The sequence below is a fragment of the Apostichopus japonicus genome, chromosome 23 (assembly GCF_037975245.1).
Source record: "Apostichopus japonicus isolate 1M-3 chromosome 23, ASM3797524v1, whole genome shotgun sequence".
NCBI classification, from domain to species: Eukaryota; Metazoa; Echinodermata; class Holothuroidea; order Aspidochirotida; family Stichopodidae; genus Apostichopus; species Apostichopus japonicus.
In genome coordinates, this window is record NC_092583.1 from 723,172 (window position 1) to 744,649 (window position 21,478).

At 34.2% G+C, this 21,478-nt stretch overlaps 1 protein-coding gene across 1 annotated transcript in view; it reads left to right on the forward strand.

Moving 5' to 3' along the window:
* The first annotated feature begins 528 nt into the window (after positions 1-528).
* LOC139964661 (uncharacterized) overlaps positions 529-21,478 on the forward strand; it is a 29,232-nt gene continuing 8,282 nt past the window's right edge. Inside the window, exons 1-2 of the mRNA XM_071966451.1 lie at positions 529-949; positions 16,253-16,561. Coding sequence (XP_071822552.1) covers positions 16,278-16,561 — 284 coding nt within the window. The 5' untranslated portion in view covers positions 529-949; positions 16,253-16,277. The remainder of the gene's footprint in view (positions 950-16,252; positions 16,562-21,478) is intronic.

The following is a 21,478-nucleotide window of genomic DNA, read 5'->3' on the forward strand; positions in this document are numbered from 1 at the left end:
TAGCAATGTAACATGTAACATTAACATTGGCAATTATGCTGAGAGGAATGCATATCAACATATCTTAAGCTCATTTAAAGCAGGATTTAGGGTTTCATACAGCTTCAAGAATCATGCTATGGAGAATACACAGTATTGACCATATCAAATAAGAACATATCCTAAGCTCCTTTAAAGCAGGGTTCAGTGTTTCACTCAGTTGCATGAATCCTGTTATGGGGAATTAAGAAAAAAATACAGAATATTTTAACTTAACAGTGCAACGTTTAACGAGCGGAATAGTGTCCACCCCCTTATACCTGTACGCTAATGTTTTCTACGTATCACTTTCCCCTTCTCTTTGTTAAATCCAGTAATTGCTTTTACTTTACATATCTACTACACTGTTATTGATTACTTCATTCATACCTTCATCTACGACTCAAATCGTGCTACAAAAAATTGACGCAATAAAACTTCCGCGTCACGTGGTTCGATGCCATTGGTTTGCGAAGTCACGGAGACTCTCTCGAGATAAAGCTGACTGTAACGGGCAGAAATGAATCAAACGTTTACTGGTCACAAGCGACTGTAGAAGCTAGGATTTTTTCAATTGTTTTGATCGCTGGAAGGCAATAGTATCGATTTGCGTGGTAGGCTACGGAACTGATCTAACACAATGGTTTAAACCTCTTATCGAAACAAGTTCTTTTAATTGTAAGGCACTTCTTCAGAGTTTTGTCAGGCTTCGTTGTGGAGTGCGGAATACGCCAAAAAAGAAGAAGAAGAAACAGAAAAAGAAGAAGACAATAAAAGGAGGAGTGAGTTTTAAGTCGTGCTTGGGAGGAGGTGACGTTTTGTGAACGTGAAGAAAGCTTGAGAGCTATTCTGTTAGGAGAAGAATTGGGAAAAAATATCAACGGTTTAAACAACCAATTAAATTCTATCTGAGATTTATAGTGCCTTTCGGGTAAGTTTTGGAAGAACGGCCTCTTTCATTTTATTCTTTGACTTTTGACTACAGAAATACTAAGTGCATTATACTAGGTTGCAACGATAGCAAATTTTAGTTGTAAACAATAACATAGTTGTAAACGTATAATTTGCTCATCAACAGTACGATTATTAAAAATATTAAGATTAACCAAATTGAAAAAAAGATGAAATAGTCGTTTATATAATCACCAGCTCACTTTGATTTCATACACTTTTAGTTAATAAACAGTAACAGATGTGTATATATTGTGTCCAGCTGATTAACAGTGCGATAGTTGTATATATTATCAGCAGCTAAATTGATAAATGCGGTATACCTGATAAACAGTAACATAAGTGTAGATATTGTTTCCAGCTGATTAACGGTGCGATGGTTGTATATATTATCACCAGCTAATGATAAATGCAGTAGTATACCTGATAAACAGTAACATATGTGTAGATATTGTGTCCAGCTGATTAACAGTGCGATAGTTGTATATATTATCACCAGCTAATTATGAATGCAGTAGTATACCTGATAAACAGCAACAAATGTGTAGATGTTGTGTCCAGCTGATTAACAGTGCGATGGTTGTATATATTATCACCAGCTAATGTTAAGTACAGTAGTATACCTGATAAACAGTAAAATATGTGTAGATATTGTCCAGCTGATTAACAGTGCGATAAGAGTATATATTATCACCAGCTAATGATAAATGCGGAAGTATACCCGATAAACAGTAACATGAGTGTAGATATTGTGTCCAGCTGATTAACAGTGCGATAGTAGTATATATTATCACCAGCTTATGATTAATGCAGTAGTATACCTGATAAACAGTAACAGATGTCTAGATGTTGTGTCCAGTTGATTAACAGTGCGATAGTTGTATATATTATCACCAGCTAATGATAAATGCGGTATACCCGATAATATAATAACATCATCGCTAAGTACAGTAATGGCGTATCTTATATTTAACAGTAATACAATAACTCATAACATATCAAGTTATTCAACAGTATACAATGACTGTAAATATTAAAGCCAACTCATTAAATTGTAACATATTCATAGTTTACACATGTAATCTGTAATCCATCTTGAATCTTGCCTTTTAAGTCGGAATTATGCAGAATTTTAAACCTGTGTGAAAATTTCCATCAATCGTTGATTGAACTCTTATTCTTTATGACGTAATCTTCCTAATCTACAAAAAAAATTTGTAAGCAAGTGATGTATACCGATTGAAATTTCAAAACTTCCTGATAATATCGCAATTAATTACGTCCGATATTCGGAAGATTTCTTATACATAACTGATCAACTGGAATTTTACAGATTATAATCATTGGGTTTCATTGTGTTTCATTAAATTCAAAAAGCTTTTCCATTGAATTACAATGTAGGATATTATAGAAACATCTAGAGGAAAAAGACTAATCATACAAAGTCATATATATTAACGTATACCATATACACAATAACAATGAAACAAACTATGTTTCTTGCTATTATTAACTATATCTAGAGAATATGATACTAATCATTAAAAGTCATATATATAATGTATACAAAAACAACAAACTATGTTTCTTGCTATAATAAACTAAATTTAGAGATATCAGACTAATCAAAGAAAGTCATATATAGTACCATACCATATATACAGTAACAATGATACAAACTATGTTTCTTGCTATTATACAGTAAATCTAGAGAAACAAACTAATCATAGAAAGTCATTTATAGTACCATACCATATACACAATAACAGTGATACAAACTATATTTCTTGCAATAATAAACTAAATATATGACTCTCTTCTTTAGAAATTCAAACTTGCGACATTTAGGTCAACTCTTAGGATACGTTGAAATACATCAGGTTTCGTCATGAGAATTTTTGCTGAAAAAGGAAAATTCAAAACAGCGACAAAATTAGAACCTCTCATTATCTTTTTGTTTAAACAGCTGTGTGATATTTTTGCAATATTAATATCAATAAGGTCACGTGACCACCACCAAAACACTCGAAGATAGGGACGAGATATATTCAAAAAGAAAAAGTGAAGATGTCGGAAAGAAACGTTGTTTTGCATATGAAAAATGAATAATTTATTCCCTCAATGATAAATTTATCGACTCTATTCCGAAGAAATTTTGCATTGCCTATTTCTAAACCGGTGTCGAGATGGACAGTTATTTGCCTGTGTGATAACTCAGTCGGAGCGTTCAAAACACTAGTATTTCATATTAATATTTACTGAGATAATTTAATATGTGTCTGAGAACCCCTATGGATTATTTTTAGGGAATTGGGAAATGTGACCAGCGTAAATCACAGAAAAAGGACCCCCCCCCCTCCGTTTCAATAAGACGTTTGCGCCTAAGAAAGAATGTATTTATACAAGCTACGCGAACTGATATAGGGAAGTACATTTTATAACGTAAAGATGACGTTTAAATATTCATAAAACAAGCTACGATCCTTCATTCAAGTGTTTGTGTGAGAATTGGAGATGACAGGGGGTGGGAGGGGGAGGGGGACTGTGGGCGGGGGTGAGATGGATGGAAGTGGCCTGGCTCGGAATCGTGGTACTTTCCTCGAATTTCAGGTTATTTTATAAAGTGGACGATCACATAATTCAAGTATATTTATAATTATAAAATACAGTATATGTCATACATTATGAATTGATTATTTACAAGCAAATATGAAATGATATCTTTTTATTAGAAAGGAACACATTTGCATCATAAAGAAAACAATTGCAAAGATGGGATCAACTTTAGAAGATGTTGCGTTTTAGACAAGGTTTATATAGAAATTTGACCCCTTATAGGCAATGCATGATTAACATAATCGAAACAAGTCAGAAAATGTTATTTAGTGACTCCCCGTGACTAGGAGGGGAGGGGGTTCGGTGTGGGGTGGCTGAGACTGATGGCATGAGGTGGATGAGACTGATTGCACGGCAGGAAGTGAGAGGATAGGCTAAGCAAGCACGTGCGACAAAGGAATTGTAAATGTTATATATGCATATTCATGCAATTAGTTTCAGAATAACCTGAGATGAACTTTGCCCTTTAACCTCTCTCCTCTCCTGTAGCTTAACTTTAGGCTTTTAGGAGCAAGCATGCTTACATGTTGCATATCCAGGGTATTGTTTACGTTCTATTGATTTTAAGGGGTATTTCAATTGTCATTAAGTGGGCACAGTAAGCTCTTCGCACAAAAGTTTAGTCGTAATCATACTTTTCTCTTAATCGCTCATCGTCATTGACGGTGAGAATGGCAAGAATAATGTCGATCCTTTCCTGGCCTCCAGCCCCCCCCCCCCCCCTTCAGCCCCTCCTCTCTTCCACCGGTTGTTATACGACCGATGTCTGATAAAAGCTTAGTAAGAATCAACTCAGTGCGATAGGATGATAAGTTAGTATATCTGTTTAACTTTTAATCAATCCGTTTGTAATGAATGACGAAGTCCCCTATAAAATCCCTCTCAATCCCCGCCTAGCCTTTCAACCAACCAGCATATCATTAAATATAAAAATGAAATCAAGATGTGTTCATTCCAGATTCGCTAATTCATTGAGGACAGAACTAATCAATGCACATTATTACCTAAGGCAACCCTTGGTAACCAATTGAACCAAACCTACCAAGAATAACTCAAAAGCAAGATAGCAGTAGATTACCCTAAGACACTCATCTTTAACAGCTATCCCATCCTAGTGAATGTCACGTTCGTTATTGATTTGACTAATTCGGCTCTAAACTGTTGAATTGCCTGGAGACTTTACATAGTAACATTGGTCACATATCCGACCGGAAAATTCATACAGTTTGAAAGTTTCGTTATGACGTTATGAAAGCTGTTTGTCTATTCCATTTAAACGAACTCAACATGTTAACAGACTTAAGTATAGAATGGCACCAAAACTTGACCAAAATCCGCCCACAAGAGGTGCCTGAAGGAACTAAACATTCCTTCCTTTTTTCTCGGGATGCTGCAACAACCGCAGACTTTTACATGGTTAAACACACCATGCCGCATACTTTAAGCTCTTAAAAAACGAGACATCGCTACATGTGTTGGAGCATTTTCAATCAGTCATCAAGTCTTCAAATTCTTGATTGATGTGCACGGAGAAGATTATCATGTCTACCCATTTTGCTTCTCATAATGTTCGTCGAAAAGAAATTAAATCTTGTCAAGCGTGATATATTATCTTTTTTTGACGACAGCGTTAGTATACACAAGATGCACGTACCTGGAAACAACTATAGTTTACATATATATTATCGAAGATTGATAGAGTTGCTGATATAAGTCAATCGAAAAAGTTCTGATATTAATTTTTTTATTATCTCGTAATTTGGATGAATATTATCCTGAGTGACAATTTATACGATTAAAATATTAAGTCACCTTTTTGTTGTTGATGATATTGCAACTTCGATCATATTGTTAACAACTATTTTTTTCTTTTTAGTTATAAGCTCATTATAAAATCTCTGACATGTGGCAAGTTTTCAGCATGACATGTGGCAAGTTTTCAGCATGTCAGTTCAAACATAAACGGAAGGTTAGATAAGGAGGAACTGGTAGGTGGGTAGGTGGGCGTAGGTGGGTAGTCCGTACGACGTAGGTTAAGTTGTTGCTTTATCATTGATAGAAAAGTATATTTGATAGGCATATTTACCAACTTCATTATTAACAGAAATGAAAGTGGAAATATTGATCAATAATAAACGTTGATATTGTGTACTGAAACTATACACAGATAAATTTGTTTACCGGACGTCGTTGTGACGTCTTTTAATGACAATTAACGTTTATCAACTTGTCAAGCTGGCGATGCTTCTAAATAAATTCCTTTTTTTCTAATTTTCATAACTGTATAGACACTTCACAAACATTTAAAACTGCTGTATACTTTATATGTTTAACTTCATTGAACTATTAATATATAGTTGCATACAATACTACTTAGTTTACATATCACAGTATACAGCTACATTACCATAACACACAAATATGAAGTACTAAAAAATACATATACAACTATACAACCAATATCATATATTTGTGTATTTTCCAGGTAGCATTCTTCTACATATTTAAATTGTTTATTTTTCACAGCTAGCGTTGTTGTTCATGTCGAATACTTGTGAAGATCCGTCATATTTAGACGTTTATGACAGTAATATTAGTCACTATTTATATTTGAGTATGACGTTTTTATGGTGGTTTAATTCTTCCAAATGAAACATCTGCAAGTCGCATATTACTTGTGCAGTCCTTAATTCACAACAGACTTCGAACTAGGTTAAAGGAATCAAATATTGGAATATTGGAATTGATTAGCTCGATAATGTAAGTACCCGTCATGGAGATTTTGTAAGTTTTTGAATAATATAAGAACTATCGATTTGTACATTTGGATAAAACAATGCTTACTCTCTGTCAATATCGTTTAAACGTATCCTGTTTGATTTCATTCAGCAATTAGTTGGCACAGATTTCTGTGTCTATATAAACAAATACTTTCCAATTCTTTAATGCAAAACAGGGTAAGTCAATGAAAGAGATAATTCCATACAGTTGAAAGAGATTTATATAAATTATATGTGTGATTATATAGTATTGTTAGTAACAATAGTAAAGACGATACAAAGGAAAAAAAAACACGCACAGCAGACAATCAACGTATAAATATATACAGACAAAGGGCAAATCAGCTGTGAAAAGATTGTGAACAATTGAATTGGATTCACACAAACAAAAGAACAATGGACAACTGATGTACACACAATAGGGAACAAAGAAATAACAAGAATTGAACGGCTGAACACAAACAAAGAATTAAATGTGCAAACAATATATGGATGCACATTTATACAGAAGCAATGAATGTTAGAAATGTATACACGATAATTACGGCAAGGACAAACAAATTGAAACAAAGGAAACGTGTTGGAAAGAACAGACAATATATGGATATGCATTCATTTGCAAACATAAATAAACGGATGTGGCCACAGACAATAGATAATGCAAGGACACACAAACGATACAATTGATGTCTACACACACAATGGAAACAATAGAATCGTAATGAATACAACGGATGTACGCAAACAAAGGATAAGAGGGCGGTAAAAGCATGAATACATCTTATACACAAACAATGAATGTAACGTACATCAACACAGACAATAGACAGACAATGGACATAACTGATGCATTCACAGACAAACAATGAATACAATGGTGGGCAGAAACATGACATAAATTAACAACGATTAGATGGTACTTAAAGAGTTTTAATTAATAGAAGTGCGCTACATAGATAAGAATGAGGCCGCTCGTGTACGAAATGAAATAGTACTGAAGTGTAAAATGAGCAAACAATACTTATACCACCGTAAAAACAAAGCAAAAGAAGTCACTTTGTTTATTAGCTTAGCTGTATATTCTGCTCACAGTATTTAATGGGCCTACATCTGTAGTAGATGAATACTCTATTATACCGTATATCTATACAAGTTATTTAGGTATGCCCTATCATTGCAGCTTAGTCATTGCAGTTTACTCGACGCTCTCGTTCAAACTAACCATTCGGAAAGTTGGTGGAAAATTCCGAATGACATAGACAATATATTGGAATATTTTGTACGTTTGTGAACATTCTGCATAAATCACGACATATTGGCGCATTTTTTAAATATTTTATTCAAATAAAGAGGAAGTCAATATGTTCCTTTAACTTATTAAATAATGTAACGTCACATAGACATATAGAGCTAAAAGCTGTAATTCAAAACAACAAGGTGATTCGATTTTGTCACCTGTACTAATAACAGCAAAAATAGATTTGAGCATTAGGCTAAGTGGAGAAGCGTTGTTGAAGGGCGAAAGCCATAGGTGTTATCAACTGGTCTCAAGGATCGATACAGTGTACTATTGCATTATTTGTGACGTGTATCATGACGTCATCACATCTCGTCAATGTAATGTGTGCTTTATATATCTATATCTATCTATATATATATATATATATATATATAAATACTAGCTACCTGGATGTATTAAACAGAAAATTTACGATATATTTTTGTACGTAAAACCGGGAAGCTGTTCCCTGGAAAAACGCATATATCTATTATGTAATCATAAATCCGTCACATCAAAAGATTGGTTTCCGTAGAAGATCCTAAATGAAATTTGTTTTCTTTGGTGATTAAGTGAGAAGATATTGGATTTGAAAATTAAAAAGTGCTCTATGAGAGTTTAAGACTTGACTTCGTTGAGTGAAAAGAGAGCAGAATCGTTTTTTAAATGAACGGAGACATAAAAATGATTTAGAACCAACCAACCTCTGGCAAAGTTAAACATGGTTGAATGATTTATGAGATTACATGTTTCTTGGGGACGAAATCAATAAAAATCTTAAATGTTAACGAACTGGCAAAAGGGAAAAGGTATCTGAGAGAAGTACAATAAAAAGTAGGTGAAAGGGATTTAATAATTTAGTTAAACATGAGACGCGAGGGCCTGATGTGACCTTTTTCAATGGCTTTAAATACAATGAGAAAAGACGTTTTTACTAAACAAAGTCGTAATTTTGTCTACTATTGGCGAACAGACGACTTAAGACAAGTCTAATATTACACAAGTGTTTATCAATTTGATCTTCATGTTATTTCACGGTTTACTGTTTTTTTCGCGATGTTTTCATTTTCAAATATATTGCAGGCTGTAGAAACTGTTGGATTTTTTAAAGATGATTTCATAGTTACATTATATAGATGCATTTAAGACAGCTGTTCAAATTGAAAATAAAGTTCTCAATTTTACGATTCATGATTCTTCTATACAGTTTTCCTCTGATAGGTTTACTTCAAACAATCCACTTTGAAGAATTGGTAAAGAAAACTGTGGAGTTAATATATCTCAAGGTACTATCTTAATAAATAGCAAGATTTTATATTGCAAATTTGGTATAATTTCTTGTTAATATTTTCATTAATTGGATCATTTAAAGAGTTCTTGTCTTTGTCAATTATAACGAAAACTATTAGTTTATGATCAACAATAAAATATGAATATAACTATAAACCATAAACCATAAGAAACGTTAGGTTTAGTATAGTGACTACATGACGAAAAGACAGAACGCACGAACGAATGAATGAATGAATTAATAAATTGATGGATGAATGAATGAATGACTGGAGGAATGAATGAATGAACGGAAGAATGAATGATGAATGAATGGATGGATGTATGAATTACTGGTGGAATGAATGAACATAATAATGAATGTATGAATGAATGAATGAATGAATGGATGGATGGATGGATGGATGGATGGATGGATGGATGGATGGATGGATGGATGGATGGATGGATGGATGGATGGATGGATGGATGGATGGATGGATGGATGGATGGATGGATGGATGGATGGATGGATGGATGGATGGATGGATGGATGGATGGATGGATGGATGGATGGATGGATGGATGGATGGATGGATGGATGGATGGATGAATAAATGAATGAATGAATGAAAGAAAGAATAAGTGAATGAATAAATAAATAAATTGATGCATGAAGGACTGGTAAAATGAATGAACGGGAAAATGAACGGGAAAATGAACGGGAATGAATGAATGAACGAATGAATGAAGGTATGAATAAGTGCATGTATAAATAAAGGGAGCAAATCATACATTTCGAACTCATCAATTCATCCCAAATGAAATATCCCAGTGTTTGTATTTTTGTCTCATTAGTGGCAACTTAATTTTCAAAAGTCGAAACTTTTAACACATTTGGTGCCTAGGCTGTTTTAGATCAATTTCGATATTGCAAGTATTTTCACACTTCATCAATCTACGCACACAACTTAAGAAAGGCTGAAAGGCCACTTTCAAAAACTGACCCTCTACAACCTTGTAACTTGCTGTCATTGTGTCGAAGTTGATTAATGTCCTCTGTAGAATTTGACAAAATTTGAAGGTTATTATATGAATATTAAAGAATGAATCAGAAGAGGAAATAAATGAGTTTTTCTTCTCTAATTTAAGTTATAAGTAAAGAGGATGGTAGTTTTTTCTTTATCATTATGGATATTCATTATATAATTCGAAATTTGATCACATTACCTCTATATCGCACCTTTTCATGGATGAGATACTTCATTCTAAAAGTTAATCATTACATTTTGTGACAACATTTCGGTTAGAAGGAAGTAGATAGGGGGTAGTTGTGGCAATGGTTTTATGCTAAATTTACTGTAAGAAAGCTAGATATTAGACAACTTGCTGTTCAAAACGCGTCTTTATTTTACTTTTGTTGGAGAGAGAAAGAGTGGAAGTATGTGTGTGTGTGTGAGAGAGAGAGGGGGGGGGGGTGAAAAGTAGAGGGTGGACGTAATGAAACATCTGTATTAACATATATTTTAATATAAAGTTAAAATCTAAATAGATATTTCATTCTTCCTTTCCAGTATGACTCTGGTTTGCCATTTATTTAGCAAAAGACCTATACTCCATTATTTTTAATTATTATATGCTTGAGTTGTCAATAACGAAGGAGAAATCGTTCACTGCCTTTGAATTGGAAACCTTGTTCATAATTGCAATCGAGTGGCTCGCACTAATAAGTTCTCCGGTAAATATAAATCTTGTTATCCAATAGAACAAAACAAATCACATGTTATAATTACATCTTAATTAAAGGTGAAATATTTAGCCTAGTTTTGTCATTTCAGCAGTAGCTTTCTAAGAATTTACCACGTTCGTAACACCGTTTACGTATATGCAATCACATGGAACACAGGCTAAATTTTATAGCAAATCTTCAATATGACACAATACTGTTCCCCCCTGACGACACAAACAAGTTTGAACTGTTACTATGGTAACATAACGACATACGTAATGCAATGTTGGCCTAATTCTTACATGTTGTTCATCTCAAAATGTGTACCGTAACAGTTTTTGTAATCCCTTGAATCCCCTCGGAAATATGATTATATATTCTTTTGTGTGTGTCGAGAAAATTGGGGGGGGGGGTGATTAAGTTACACTTTGATTGAAAATGAATTACTCCCCTACTCCCCAAGGAAAATGTTAGCGTGCAACCTACACACTACAACCTAGCTCTACTTGCAGATTAACTGCGATTATATCTAGAGACTATTAGTTCATTTTGCAATCACCCCTCTGTACACACACACCCACATGTTTAATATGATCATCCACGAAACACTATATCCAATCATCTGACCGAATAGAAGCCAATCGCTCTCTTCAGCTCTTCCTTAACAGTGACTAGCCAAGGTCACTCAGTCTTTCCGATAAATTCCTTTCGGGTGAATTCCTCTCTCGTTTCATTTTCAGGAAAAGAGACAAAACTCCCCCCAAAGACCATTTTATTTACCGATTTCATTATCCTGCGTACACATCACAATATTTTAATATCAAATATGCTCGTCGTTTTATTAATGAAAAAAGAAGTCCAGCTATAAGGAAATGTTTCAATATTGTTTCTCAATGTTGTTGACTTACCGAAAGAACACTCGCTATTCACATTTCCTGATTCGTTTGCAAACATAGGAACTGTTTTTTTTTTGCCTTCTTGTTTTCCGCTGTTTTCCGTCTATTTTGTCAAGTTTATTAGTCAAAAGGTACAGAATAGTTTGATTTTACATTCAATTCCCTGCGATGCAGAGGTAATCCTCTAAAAGCAATGAAGGCCATCAATTACATCCAATTCTGTCCTCGATGGAATTGAACAAAAAGAGGTGTTTAAATATAAAAAAAAAATTGTAGTTTTTGGTAATTATGCTACTTTCTATAAAATGCCTCGACGAATCTTTAAGTGGCATGTTTGCACACCTGAATAGATCTTATATTGTGGTATATAGTATTATATAGCTGCCAGCAATATTCAGTAGTCTTCAACCGTCGAAAGATTTCCCTCAATTAAAGAAGAAGAAGATGAAGAAGAAGAGAGAAAAAGAAAACATGGTATTTATATAAATAAGTCTAATTTTGCAGATTAATTCGTCTGTGAATTAATCTAGGAAATTAAAAACAGGAGCAATAATATACTTATCATCGATAATGGAATATAAAAAAAAAAATCATGACAATTAAGTTGTGCTGATCGAAAGGTGATGGTTTGAAAAATATCAAAAGCGCAAAACATTAAGACGTATTTTATTTCCCGTTGCGAGATATTTATCGGAAGATTTAAAGCTATGCTGGGGGTGTGGGGTGGGGGTATATATGTTATGGTTGTGATGTCGTAAATGTCACCAGGGGCAGGAAACGTCTAATTTCCTTTCGATTGTATGTTTCTGATTCCCTTGCGAATGCATGTAAATGTGACGGAACTCATTGTCAGCGTGTGTACCAGAAAGGGATTTTTTTTTATTGTTTTACCAAAGAGAGGTATAAACAGTTTTGGTTCTAAAATATCACTTTGTTCAAATGGTTTTTTGGGGGGAATTGTGCTAAATATGTCAGTATTATTGTAGGCATTGTATTGGTCCATGAGCCTTGCCAAAACAATTTCTGATCGCGAATCTTTGAGCAATTATCACACTCGCGACAGGGAAAAGTTTTGAACGAGACTTTAGTCAACTGTTAAATTTGAGGAACTAAATATATATTTTTATATTTAATGTTTTTGATGGGGATATTATTCCTGTGGTGAGGGAGGGGAGGGGGCTTGGTGGTTATCCATTGATTAGTACATGTAACATGCACTTATCAATGTTTCATCACTGTTTCCAAATATTAATGTAACTACATCCATATAATTAAAATTTACTGAACCAATGTGAACCAGAATAACGTTATTGCAAGAGGGAACCGCAGACTGGTAAGAGAAATAGGAGAAACAATTTGTTGGCTAAACATTGTAGAATAAGGAACGACTGAATATACAGTGCATATCAAAAATTCATACTTGACTATTGTTTTCAAACCACTTTAAGGGAAACTGATAAATGGTCGGGGCTTTACATTGGCCCACCCCCATTCCTTATGTATCACTCCTCCATGCAGGAAAAACAATGTCTTTAACTTGTGATTTTGTAAGACTGTTTGTATACTACAGTTCAATGCCTTTGAGGAATACAAGCCTTTTTTTTTAGCAGGCCCAATATATTTACTTGTTTATATTCCAGTAATATCAGTTAATTTGTATGTACAGATCATGTGTATTGGCACATGTGAATTCTCTACGTAGAACCTTGTTCGGTTCCCCTACCATAACCCAATGGCGCTTCCGTCTTATGGCACCCTTGAAGAGAATGAACGCAGGAATTCATTTTGCAGATTAGACCATCTCTACATTTCACAAGTTTTAAGCTGGTCTTTAATGGCCCACTCGAATGATTGCTTATATTTACGTTCGAAATGAAAGTACGCTTTAGGTAAAGCTGTACTATTTACTGCACATGACTGGTATTTAAGCTCTCAACTCAAAACCTAGCTCCCCTTGATACCTGTAGGGAAGTATTTAGAAAAGATGAGGAATAAAAAGACATTAAAAAGAAATAGGTCTGGTTTTGAATGTCCAACGGAATCAGAAATTAAAAGCCAATCTTAGTCATGACGTAGGTTAAAAGTCATCTCCGTCTAGAAAAGTTCACCGCCGCCTCGCTGGACTTTGATGATTTCCTTCGCTTTTTCATCATTAAAGTGCATTTCAGATTAGACTGAATTGGACTGCATGGACGAAATTCGATCTTTTAATTTCAAGATGAGTAATATTTAGTTACACATTATAGCAATTACTTTCTGATGAAATGGTTCGGTTTTTTGGTGATTTTTGTATTGAAAGTTCAATACATAAATATATCAGATTTACATAAATCGTGTAATTATGTCTTACTTAAATTCATAGTTCTCATGCGTGTGACCTTATTGATTAGATCAAATAACAGTAAATCCTTTCAAACGGTGCCAGGTTACAAAACCGTCATATTTCGGTTAAGCAATTAACATGATCACCATTCATTAACTGTCTGTATGTAATGAACTGTAAAGGAACAGCTATAGACGGAGACGATTTCGCGAGACAAACCTAAACAAATATGTATTAATTATTTCATGGATACGACAGAGGAATAACCAGCAATAGCTAATACCCGCCGACGCCGTAACTTACTCAGATATCAAATATCTGACGTCACAGGCATAGTACAATATAAATTTTACATACAAGGGCTTCGGAATGATGTTGATGGATTGTAAACCTCGTAACAGACGGGTTATTTGCTTACAATGTGTACCTAAAAGTACCGTTGAACTTCATGTTGGAACGAACATCAAGTATCGAATTAATGAGTGTCTTACTATAGGAATGGAAGAAATGTTCCACCAACCGAAAGTTCAATAAATTGAATTTTCAGAAAAGAAATGTAATGTTACTACATTTAGACTGGTGTCTTCGTCTGGTTTAGAAAAGTATATAATGAAGTGTGTATAGGATTTCTATGATCCAAATGGTCACTGTTCATAGTGCGGTAGGCTAGAAAAATTGGGCTGTAATGTTTGGTTGCGTGCTCTCACTATGCTGTACGCGCTTATTACGGAAAGAAAAAATGATAAGGACGCCCTCGTGTTCCATTTGCCCTCCTCCTTTCTTTCTCTCTAGAAATCCGAACCCATTTACGAATGAAACGTATTTGAAATTAAGAGCCTCTCACGAAGTATTTATGAAAAACAAAATATAAAAACAAACACACAAATTAACAAACAGACATATAAGGAAACAATAAACAAAAAACCTTACCACTCTTTGTCGAAGAATATTTACTGACGAGACAAGTAGACAGTAAATGCAATGTACGCATGTGTTCTATAAGTCTCCCCACCCCTTCCCTCCCTCCCCTTCCCCTTCCCTTGCCCCTTCCCTTGCCCGCTTCCCATTCCCTTGCCCCATTCCCCCTCCCCAACTCAATCATCCCACTCACAGCTCCCGACCGTTTCCAGTGTTCTTCCGTTTGCTACAACCTAGACATTACTTTATTAAAATATTGTGGTATTACGGATGCCTTTAAAAGACTTTTTTACCTTTGATTTATCACATAGAGTGATTCAAGACCAAATAACTCGTCATACACCTGATATTTTACAAGCGATAACTCAATCAAGCAGCTTTTAGACAAGCTCATACATATATTCCGAACAATTTCGTCTCCTTGGCTGAGAAATGTCTTGACGCGATCTTCGCTAATATTAAGGCCATAACGTGAGCTATTATTACTTCTTTGTTATCATTAAAAACCAGGAATAGAGCGAACTTAAGGTCATACATTTGATTGTAAAAAAATTACCACAAATTCATCGGAAACATCAGGGGATAAAATCACTAGATTATAACAACAAGGACCCTCGAGGACGCTAAAAGCAAAAAAAAAAAAAAATGATCTTGAGAAGAAAAAATTGATGTGATTAGAATGTTTGACAACTGCTGTGAAACATATCCAATATTTTGTCATGTTCACCTTTAGGTTTATTCCCGTAGTAACAAATGTGAATTATTTCTATTCTGTAGGGGGAAGAAAATGTTATTCAAAACAATAGAAATAAAGTCATCAATATATGTTGTCTCTTTTCTATTCTATTCTATGTTCTGTTCCATAGTTATATCAGGATTTTTTTTGTCAACGTAAATACAAAAAAGGAAAGAAAAGAAATTATTGTGAAAAGGTTTTCGGTAATGCATTCAAATTTGTAGCTCGCTAAAGTTAATTTTTTGTTTTTCATTAGTATTTTCGTGACTAAGTGAACCTCCAGAGATTCAATGAGTCTTGACATAGATATTAAAATTTCGAATGAAAATAATTTCAGGTTTGTTACACAGCTATAGTGTAGTGTTAAAACTATGAACTTCAAAATTAAACCCAAAGTCCCAACTTGAAAATCTCAGAGAAATATCTATTTCTATATTTGAACTCAAAGGTAAAAATAAGGAGGTTTTTGGTATAACCAATGTTTCCAAAATCATCAGGGATTTTGCAAATATCACCTCTTTTCTTCGGTAAAATATGAATTAGTTTCAAATCATCACAGAAGTGTTTCCTCGAGTAACATTGCAATAAGATAGCGAAGATTATTTCTATATGTAATACCGTTAACGAAATTATGACTATAATCATTGGACAAAATATTTATGGCAATTATTTCCCGTATTTTTATTAACCGTCCTTGTTTATGATTTGTTTGTGTTTTTATTTTCCCTTCTCTGTAGAGTTGCTCTTCTCGCTCGTGGTACAATGAAGTCACCGTGGTACATCCTACAGGTTATTGTACTCCTCATTATATTAGCGACTTGTTTCAGTTTAACAAACGCACAGGGGGGATGTTGTTCCAAGATCCGTGATTGCAACATACCAGCCGGCTGTTTTTGTCCCCTAAAGAAAGCGGTGTGTTCAGGGGGCGCCAATCGCCATTTTATATCAGGCAAGAGATCGGACATACGCTGGAACTATCCAAATAGAGCAGCAGACGACTGGGATGAATATAAATATCTGATGCGTCAAGACAAACACACAGACAGGTTAGACAAACATACTCTTGATTGATATAAACCTATAGACTCATTTCAGTCGTTATCACATCGTAGTTGCTTTGATTATATTTGACTGTTTCAACTCTTTCATGATGCAGACCTAGTTTAGATACCAAAGGACAAATCGTGTTTGACCCACAGAGTTTACGAACCATATAGACCTTTCCATGAGAAAGGTTTGCAGCATTTACTCCAAAATGTTTTGTAGGAATTAGCGAGTAATTTGCTTTCAGGCACTTTTTACCTGCCATAATCATATTTTCTTTCAGACAAGGCTTACCTAAGTAACTAGTCAAGGCTACTCCATTGTTCTATTCGAGTTTTTACCAAACTGTATATTTTTTACTCTTTTTAACAACGTAAACATTTATGGACAATAATGCAGCAAGCGACCGGATGTAACTTATCTTCTAGTAGATGTGTTTGTAAGAGAAACCCACTCCTAGTTTATGAAGCTCTTTCAATCATGGAACGTCAGGCCAGAATCTTGTATGCAAATTTGAAAGGCTAATCCTTGGTACATCCAACATGAACGTATTATTGCTCTGATAAATTAAGGGATTAAATCACGCTCGTTCAAATAAAATACTGTTTTTTTTTGGGGGGGGGGGAGATATTGTTAAACATTCTGTTGGTGTAATATTAAAAAAAATATATATCTGTGCTAGCCTAGTACATGGAGACAACAGTAAATTCCAATTAGAGTCTACCGTGTATATTAAACTACATGGGTTATATATTTCTGTCACGTTTGCGTGTTTTTACGTGATTTCTATATACAGGATACGCAACGTCTGAACGTTATCTGCGCGGTTAATTTATAAATCTAAATATAGAAAAAAATATTCAAGATTAAGAAATTATGTACACAAATATTAGTGAACTAATTAATATCACAAAATCTATATATTGAATGCAATTTAACTTTGCTTCAGCATTTACAAAAACATAATTTATTTCTGCATATATATATATATGTAATAACTGCGGAAATAAGTAAATTGTAAAGTGGTTTCAATGCAAACGTTAACGTTTATATTGTTCACAAGACAGTCAATACAGCAGCCATTAAACCAAGGACGAAGATGATACAAAAGTTTAACAAATTGAATAGTTTGGTTTTGTGAGAAAGTGTATCTGGAATTAATCAATATACCTATGACAATAACATAGTTATGAATTTAACCTTGGTCTGAGTTCGTTATTTTGTAGAGTATTTCAAGATGTTATTTTCAAATAGAATAATATACAATTTTGAACCATTACGGGGAAGCACTGCAGTATAGGGAGTATGTAGTATTTTGTATATAGACTGGGACAGGTTCGTATTAAGTACTGACATTTGTAGAGTATGAAACAGTCGCGTATTAAGGTCAGTAGTATTGTAAAGTACCCACAGGTATGAAATAGACCTGTATTAAGTATTGTATATAGTTATACAGAATAGGAAACAGATCTTATTGAGTACATTAGGTTTGTATATATATAACAACACTGTGTTAAGTATTTGGTTATGCGGAGTATGATGCAGCGCTGTATTAAATATTGGAGTTGTCGAGAGTTGTTTTATATACTGTAGTTTTGTAGAGTGAGAGATAGGTTCGTATTAAGTATTGTAGTTGTACAGAGTACAGTCTTGTATTAAGTATGGTAGTAGTCTAGAGTGAGAGGCAGGCATATGTTATATGTTTTAATTGTAAAGTGTACGTGACAGGATCTTATTTAGTACTGCAGCTCTACAACTACGAAACATACCTATTCAGGTACTGCAGCTATATATAGCATGAGGCAGGTTTGTATTAAGTACTGTAGTTTTATATAGGTTTGTACTACGTACTGTAGTGTTTATATAGGTTTGTATCAAGTACTGTAGTTTTAGATAGGTTTGTATCAAGCACTGTATTTTTATATAGGCTTGTATTACGTGGTGTAATTTTGTCGAATAGGAAAGAGACCTGCATTAATTACTATATAGGAACAGTTAAATATCTTCAACTTTGTCGCCTACCTACAACGTTGTCTGTTATTCTGTTGAACTGTCTACCTGTGTAGATGTAACAATATCATCGTTACGCCGGCATCATCCACAAACTGAATTTGTGATATTATACAGCCGTCAGTAACATTTGAACTAAATATAATTTGCATCCTTTTCAATATTATTGATCATTAGTCTGTCGTAATGATGCTTAAGGTAACGTTGCCCTCATCAGACGGCTTATAGTTACTGGTTCCTTATCATTTTATCATTATTAATCGGTATCAGGATATTAGTTTCGCATGCTAGTCCGAGTTGTCCTAAATATTTATCATAAATTATCTTTAATGAACTTTCTGGCAAGCATCTTAGTTTATTAAAAGAAAACTCAACCTTGTCCCGTTCAAGATTCTGCAGATTGATAAACAGAGGGACATTAATTTGTCCTCGTTACGACATTAACCGGCATATCTTTAAACTAAACCTGGTTTCCTTTCATTGGTTAGTTTTACAGAAACAGACTCTGTAGTACTGTAAAGAATTCTAACAGCAAGGTAAACCTAGAGTGTATAGAAATGCATAAAATAATAACGAGACAGAGAAGCCGTTTTAATTTGTTTTAAGAAGAAGTTGGTAGAAAATTGTCCACAATATGACTTGAATAATTATGAAATTCTATCAATATTTGAAAGCGTCTTCGTTATATTACAATTTTGTATGCTGTACAAATATTGCTAATTAAAGCGATGATTAGTTCTTTAGTTTTTATGATTAATTTCTATCATTGAAGAGATGAGGGTGGGAGGGTGGTGGGATGGGAGGGTGGGTGGGTGGGATGGGTGGGATATGTGGGATGGGCGGGATGGGCGAGATGGGTGCAAGGGTTATAATAAAGTTACAAGAAACTTTATCTGTCGGTAGCTGCACATTTTACCTTATTAATTTGAAGGTCGGTCAACGAAAGTGGAGGGGAGGCGGGTGGTTGAGGTGGTCGGGGGGGGGTGGGGGTGGCCAGAGGAGTCTTTTTCGGATGACTGTTACGACTAGATTTTAAAAATAAATATTTGCAATCCCAATGACATAGTATTTGTCATATTGTGCAAGCGTTCATTTCAGGTGTTTGCCTGAGCTGTATATGAAGTACAGATCGTTTTCGAACAAAACAACCCCCAAATCCTTCCCCGTCCCCCACAGCCAGTTGCGCACGCTACTGCTCATAGGTTTATAATCATCTTAGAAGAGTTATTCTATATTTCGATAAATAATCAAACTAAAGTTATGTATGATTGGCATGATTAAAAGAAGCCTTATAAAGTATAAATTCTACGATAAATATAATTTTCTACTTAAAATAGACACTTGGGGCTATAAAGAGAAGTGAAATCCACAAAATTACGAGTTTTGAGAATCTCAACTTGCAACTTGCAACTGACAAGAACAAACAACAACAAGTAATTAAATGTAATAATGTAAACTAAAATATATTAAAAGAAAGATATATGATGCTCTAACTCACGGCAAAGATCTCAATTTGAAGAAAAACAAAAATACAAAGATGTTCCCATCGTGAATAAAAAATTAAAGATATTTGTGCCGTCTCCAAAGAGATGGAAAAATCGCAAAGTTCACAATTGCAAAATAAAGCAAGAAATAAAAGAAATGAAAGAATGAAAAAGAAAAAGGGCGAGGAACCAGATCGAATTTTCCATCAAATTAAGAGATCTGATTGTTAAGAGAATTCATTTGAGAAATCAACCGTTAATGTCACAAACATGTCACGAAATGGTAGACAAGAATTACTGACAAAGAATTTTTTAGTGTGTTCTTATTTTTGCATCACAAATATCATAGACAACCCTTATCAAGAGAATTGTAATGAACGAGAGTGTCAAAAGGTAATTCTTTTGGGGTCCAGTCTTTGCGTTTTTTTCTTTCCGATTCAAACTCTACACCTTGGAAAATAATATTTTTTATTCTAAATGTCAGAAGTCGATATTTATTTTCTTTCCTTCTTGATATTCTTTCTTCCCATTTTCATGATTGGTGAGGGATTTAACTAACCTGGTAACGTTATGATATATATATATATATATATATATATACAAGGGCGTAGGAACCGGGGGGGGGGGGGCTGGGGGGGCGCCAGCCCCCCCAGTGAAAAATGTGGAGGGGCGGAAGTATCATTCCGCCCCCCCGGTTCGCAAGTCAGAAAACCCCTTTTTTATTTCCAAATGAGAAAAAAAATCTCATTTGGAGCACCAAATTGCATCTAAGGCCAGGTGAAAATACAAAATTAAGTTTACAAAATGGAGTGGGTGTTGAAGTGTGCTATATTGCACCAAATTGCATCTGAGGCCACCTGGAAATGCAAAAAATTCCAAAGGGGAGGGGGACACCCCCTCCCCTTAGACCCCTCCCCCAGGCTGGCCATCAGTCTTCAGCCCCCCCCCCCACTCAAAAGTACCTTCCTATGCCACTGTATATATATATATATATATATATATAAATATATATATATATATATATATATATATATAAATATATATATATATATATATAGATATATATATATATATATATAATAATAATAATAATAAAGGCTTATAAGCACAACTACTACAGAAAACTGTGTGCACTGCTGTGCTTGAAAACAACTAAATATATTTATTTATTTGTTTGCCACAAAAGTACAAAGTGGAGGGAAGTCTTCCATAAAGCTTAAAAGCTTAACAATGTGGAAGACTCCCTGAAGAAAGAAAAGAAAAGAAAAGAAAAAAACAAAATATATATATGTGTATGAATACATACATAGATATAAGTACAAATTAAATGTTCAATAGATATATATATATATAGTAATTACATACAGGTATAATTTAGTTTTAGTCAGTAACTAGCTATTATTTCCTTACAAAACCACTTCTTAA